Source organism: Aulonocara sp. 'chitande type north' Nkhata Bay, linkage group LG1 (genome assembly GCF_057382095.1).
Source record: "Aulonocara sp. 'chitande type north' Nkhata Bay isolate Kocher_YH1m ecotype deep benthic linkage group LG1, A_spYH_male_GT1.1, whole genome shotgun sequence".
In the NCBI taxonomy this organism is placed as follows: Eukaryota; Metazoa; Chordata; class Actinopteri; order Cichliformes; family Cichlidae; genus Aulonocara; species Aulonocara sp. 'chitande type north' Nkhata Bay.
Window position 1 is genome coordinate 476631 of NC_141344.1, and position 5501 is coordinate 482131.

The following is a 5501-nucleotide window of genomic DNA, read 5'->3' on the forward strand; positions in this document are numbered from 1 at the left end:
GGGGGCGCACTCTGTGGCAGGATTTGTCGAAAGCTTTGCAGGGTCATACATCTGCCGGTTTTGTGTTGGGGAGCGATCCAAGTTTCAGTCCAATGAAGTGAGATCTGGGTCTTTTCATCAAAGAACCAAAGATCAACATACACTGCATGTACAGACAGCTGTGTCTAGTCCAGATCACCCTCATTGTTATGGTGTAAAAAAACAGTGTGCATTGTCAGAAAAACTTGAGCATTTTCATGTTACATCTGGTTACCCTCCAGATGTTTTACATGATCTGCTGGAGGGCATTGTTCCAGTGGAACTGGCTTTGGCATTTGATAACTTGATCAAGAAAAAATATTTTTCTCTCATGGAACTGAATGATGCCATTTCCAATTTCCCATACAAGTGGAGTGATAAAACAAATCGCCCTCATCTCATTCCTGCTAACTTTTCGACTCGAAAATCAGTAGGGGGCAACGCACATGAAAATTGGTGCTTATTACGTCTTTTGCCTCTGATTATAGGTTTAAAAGTACCCCAACAAGAGCCTGTATGGCAGATGCTAATGACACTGAAAGACATTGTGGACCTTGTCATGTCTCGAGCCCATACTGAAGAAAGCATTTGCTATCTTGACAGCATCATTTCAGAACACCGAAGCAGATTCCTTGATGTTTTCCCCCAACATAAGCTCATTCCCAAGCACCATTTCCTTGAGCACTATCCTCAGCTCATTCGGGAATTTAGCCCCCTAGCTGCCCTCTGGACAATGAGATTCGAGGCCAAACACAGCTTTTTCAAGAAGGTAGTCAGACACACTGGTTGTTTCAGGAATATTTTGCTGTCTCTTGCAAATAAGCACCAGCTCATGGTTGCATATCATCAATCACATTCTGTCAAACCATCACTTGCAGTCACAAAAACAACAGAGGTCTCTTTAGATGTGCTTAAAGATGATCTAAAAGACCTGGTGAAATGCAGATTCCCTGCTGTTACAGCTGTGCATGTTGCCAATAATGTGTGCAGTTTAGGCACCAACTATGCAGTGGGAATGTTGTTGTGTTGTGGTTCCACTGCAGGACTGCCTGACTTTTCTGAAGTGTTACAGATAATGGTGATTTGTAACAAACTGACTTTTTTCGTGAGACAACAAAGTACATGGTACAATGAACATCTGAGGAGTTATGAGCTGGAGAACACAGGGAGTGTGCAGTTACTTGAGCAAAGAGAGCTTAAAGATTTTTATCCTTTGGCTTCATACACCCTTGCAGGAAGACGCCTGACAACTTTAAAGCACCACATTTGCCTATCCTTTTGAAATGTGAGGAGAGAAGCTTGTGAATAAATGTCTGTATTTCTCATCTGTTGTTGCAGCTTCTTCCTGTTCATATGGCACCCTCAGCGAAACTGCGGATAATTTTTGGGGAGGATGATGTCCACAAACTACTTTTACCTGCAGGCATCCCAAGCACACTTCAGGACCTCAATGATGTTCTTCGAGAGACATTTGATATTACAGGACCATTCACTGTTATGTACCAGGACATGGATTTCGATGGTCAGTTCTTCACTTTGACCTCGATTGAGGAAGTACAAGATAAAGCTAACCTCAAAGTAGTAAAAACTGAACCAGTAATCTTAAGTCTCACTACTGTGGACATGTCAGAAGTTGAATCTCCAGTTCCACTATCTACAGAAGCAAGCTCCTCCTCATCTGTATGCGACACAATCCTGTTGTCCTCCCCAGATGAGAGTGGACCATCCTACAGGTCTAAGCCATGGCCATTTAAGTTTGAAATACCAGACTTCTCTTATGATATAGACCTTGCACTGGAAGCAGGAAAGCAAGCTTATGAAAATGATGGCACACTTTTGAACAACCCAAGCGTAACTAGTAGCATTCTTGAGAAGCTTGCAGAGACTATATTTGGCTTCACAGCATATCCAACTGGTGTCCAGATTTTAGCTGTTGCTGAAGCCTTGGTAGCAAAATACCCATGCCTCAAAGAGCCAGGGTCTTTTAATGGCCTATATGGTTGGCAACGGAGGATAAAGTATAAAATGGGCAACTACAGGGCAAAGTTAAGAGGTCGCCAATTAGCCATTCCAGAGCTCGAGGTGAACACACTGAAGAGATGATGCTCCAGTGAAGAGGGTTCACTTAAAGGCTTTAAAAGGGCCAAAAAAGCTGAAGTCAACTATCTGCCACCACTGCCATTCGGTGAGACTGAGGAAACCTTAGAGATGGAGAGACTAGATTTGCTGAAGGAAATGAAGAAGAAGAACAATGAGAGGGCAATTAATGAGAAAATGGAGAAGTCTTTCGCTATGAGAAGAAAAGAGGTTGTCAAGGATTGCCCCGCAATCCAAGACCTCTTAGAGAGGTGGCCTTCTCTGTTCTGTGAAAATCAGGTAAATCCAGTTCTTGTTCATGCAGCAACTAAGTGTATATGAGATCTCGTGAGTCATCTTTGATATGATTTTGTGTTTTATCTCTCATTTCAGATCAAAGAGGAGTTTAAGCGAATAACCACAATTCATCTGGAGCGAACGTTTTTGTCCAGATTGGACAGGTACACCACCAAACTCCTGGAGATATTTCGAAGGAAGGGCGGGACTGCAGGGACCAAAATAAAACCAATGTTGGACTCACTGAATAAGGTAAAATTTTAAATTATTTTAATTACATAATCTAATGGAAAAGATGAGGTCATACACACTGAGAATGTATCACTCTTATTTAAAGGACAAGTTTGTTATTTTAAACTTAAAGCTTTGTTTTCAGATTGTTTATGATGAAATCGAACGATTTTGATTGAAATTTGGACACATGCTGCTGGCCCAAGCTTTTTTGGTTTCTGTGGTAGCACACCCCCACCTCCACAATGGCTTCATACAAAGACGTGAAACTCACCGAGTGGTCAGGGGTGTTCACTGATAGGTTCACACACAAATCGTTGCAAAAATGCTTTCCAACAGGTGTTTTACCATTTGTTGTAAAACTGGACCTATTTTTTTTCAAACGCCTTACACCTGTACATTCTTCCGCCGAGAGCTTGAATAATAGAATAGAATATTGGCGGACTAATACCGTACATCACAGCACATCTAATACAAGTCAATGTAGTTGGACAAAAACTACAATAAAAACCAGTTGGAAAGTATCTTTTGCAGCGATTTTTGTGTGAACATATCAGTGAACACTCCTGACCACTCGGTGAGTTTCACGTCTTTGTAAACGACAGTTTTATGCGTTTTAGGAAGGATTGTTCCAGTGCACCTATGAAGCCATTGTGGGGGTGGGGGTGTGCTACCACAGAAACCAAAAAAGCTCGGGCCAGCAGCATGTGTCCAAATTTCAATCAAAATCATTCGATTTCATCATAAACAATCTGAAAACAAAGCTTTAAGTTTAAAATAACAAACTTGTCCTTTATCTGATCAGTGTCTGTGTTGGCTGAAACTGTTCTCCTGATCCTGACACTGTGGCCACAATTAACAATTTATGCACATGATTGTCTCTACAAGTGTATACAAACCTGTCATCTCTCCCTTAATATGCGCTCAAAAGCAGAGAAATTTACAGAATTTTCAAAGTGACCCTCTGAGTGCAGCGAGATCCCTTCCTGCTGCCCATAGACTCCAATACATTTATTTCCCAAAATATTACTCTTGTGTGTGGGAATTCCTGTCCTTGACTGGTTAATATTGTGATAGGAGGTACTGATATGTTGCAAAAAATTCATTTGCATGTCCAGTGATGAGGCAGAAAACTTTCCTCACTGGGCAGAGACAGTTTCTGGACCCACAGATCATGACATGCACTGTACTCTTGTCTTAACACACATTGTTGAGAAATTCATGTTAAGTTGTACACTTCACAACGTTAGAATGTAGCTGCAGGCTTACATTCTCCATGAGTAACTTTCTGTTTACATCTGTATGTGCTGTTATGTATGTATGTTACATATGTTATGTTGTGTATTTTCTGCAATAAATTTTCTTTTTGGGTTTAATAGCATCATGTCGATGGCAGAAGGGACATTATCATTCGTTGCTTAGTTGAGTATCTTGGAGAGAGTGGAGAGGAGCTGATCAAAGACCATCAGGTATCTGATGATTATAATGACTGTATTAAAATTGTCTAACCTTATAATCTGGTCTTCACTTGTGATGATATATTGAAGGTCAAAGATTCTCTACACTCGTGATGTTTTTTAAAAAAGACTCAAGATTAATATTTTCAATCAGGCTTTTAACTAATTTCTTAAATCTTTATGCTCTTACCCTTTATTTTTTAAATCATATTTAATCTTTATCTTATCTGCCTTAAACTTTAACTTGCCTTTTGTCTGGTTTTTTTCTGACTTTTTAACGATCACTTATTAACTTTATTTTATGAGCAAAAGAGTATTTAATTTGATTATACCTTTATAACCTATTTTAATGATTTAATGGTTCTGGTCTACCAACAAGCGTGCCGTCCCATGGACAGCTCCAGGCTGGATGGCCCCCAAAAGTGATTTTCTTTGTCTCAGGGTCAGCCTCTGTGAAGCACGTTCTGTAACTTTACGCATGAAAAGTGCCATATGAATATTGTTTGATTTGAGTATACTAAATTGAGTATACCTCTTTTTTTTATTTTTACATTTTATTTTTCTCTTAACCTTTTCTTTTACTTGGAATCTATTCTAGTTATTTCTAATTGTGGTTTGTTTGTTTTTACAGGAGGACATCAGCCAAGAAGCATTGAAAGAGGACTGCAGTAATCACATGATGAAGATCATCGTAATCCATCCCAATGTGGCACAGGAAAACCAAGATCCTGTGAACGTGTCGGTCATCATTGAGGGGACAGAAATTCTGGAGGACTGCGGAAGTGTGACAAACGCTTGCCTCCTGCTCATGGGTGTCATCTATGCTGTCAACTTAAGTTACCCACTGAAACTGAAATATACATTTGAGGTATTTCAGAAGCTGTTTCTTGAGCTTGACATCCTTAAAATGTCACCAAAGGTCCAGTCTCTCCACAAGAAACTTTTAGCGTGAGTGTTCCAGTGTTATTTGTGCTTTTGTCCAGCACAATTAATTTGTTTGCATTTTGTCTGTTTTCTGACAGTAATTTCAAATGTTCAAAGTTCTTTCTGTCCTGAACGTTCTGAGAATGTCTGCAAAGGTAGTGATTGCAACTGTTAATGGACAGAGTTGATGTATGTGTTCTGAAAGTTGATTAGAAGAAAGGGGACAGTGCACACTGAGTTTTTGAATAGCATGTTTTGTTTTGTTTTTTGTATATGTGTATATGCTCTGTTTTGAAATTTGCAATCAAGAAGTTCTAAGGCCATGTTTTTTGTGGTTATAATGTTATGTAGATATTTTAAATATATCTATGTCATTTCAACTGTGAAATAAAAGTGTCTCTTAAGCTGCAAATATTTTTTTTGGAAAATATTGATTTATTATCTAATAGAATAATAAGAATATTTATTCAATTCGATTAATATTAACTAGTACATTCA

The 5501-nt window shown here is 39.1% G+C and overlaps 1 protein-coding gene across 2 annotated transcripts; it reads left to right on the plus strand.

The window, feature by feature from the left end:
• The first annotated feature begins 2226 nt into the window (after nucleotides 1–2226).
• LOC147338421 (uncharacterized) lies at nucleotides 2227–5031 on the plus strand. Of its 2 annotated transcripts, XM_086268797.1 has the most exons (4): nucleotides 2227–2394; nucleotides 2488–2643; nucleotides 4002–4091; nucleotides 4714–5031. In XM_086268797.1, the coding sequence occupies exons 1-4, from the start codon at nucleotides 2227–2229 to the stop codon at nucleotides 5029–5031; spliced, it is 732 nt and encodes a 243-aa protein (XP_086124923.1). The 2 variants fall into 2 exon arrangements, 1 of the variants encoding a protein (XP_086124923.1); XR_015125756.1 differs by lacking the exons at nucleotides 2227–2394; nucleotides 2488–2643 and having other exon boundaries at nucleotides 4000–4091; nucleotides 4711–4838.
• The last annotated feature ends 470 nt before the right edge of the window (nucleotides 5032–5501 follow it).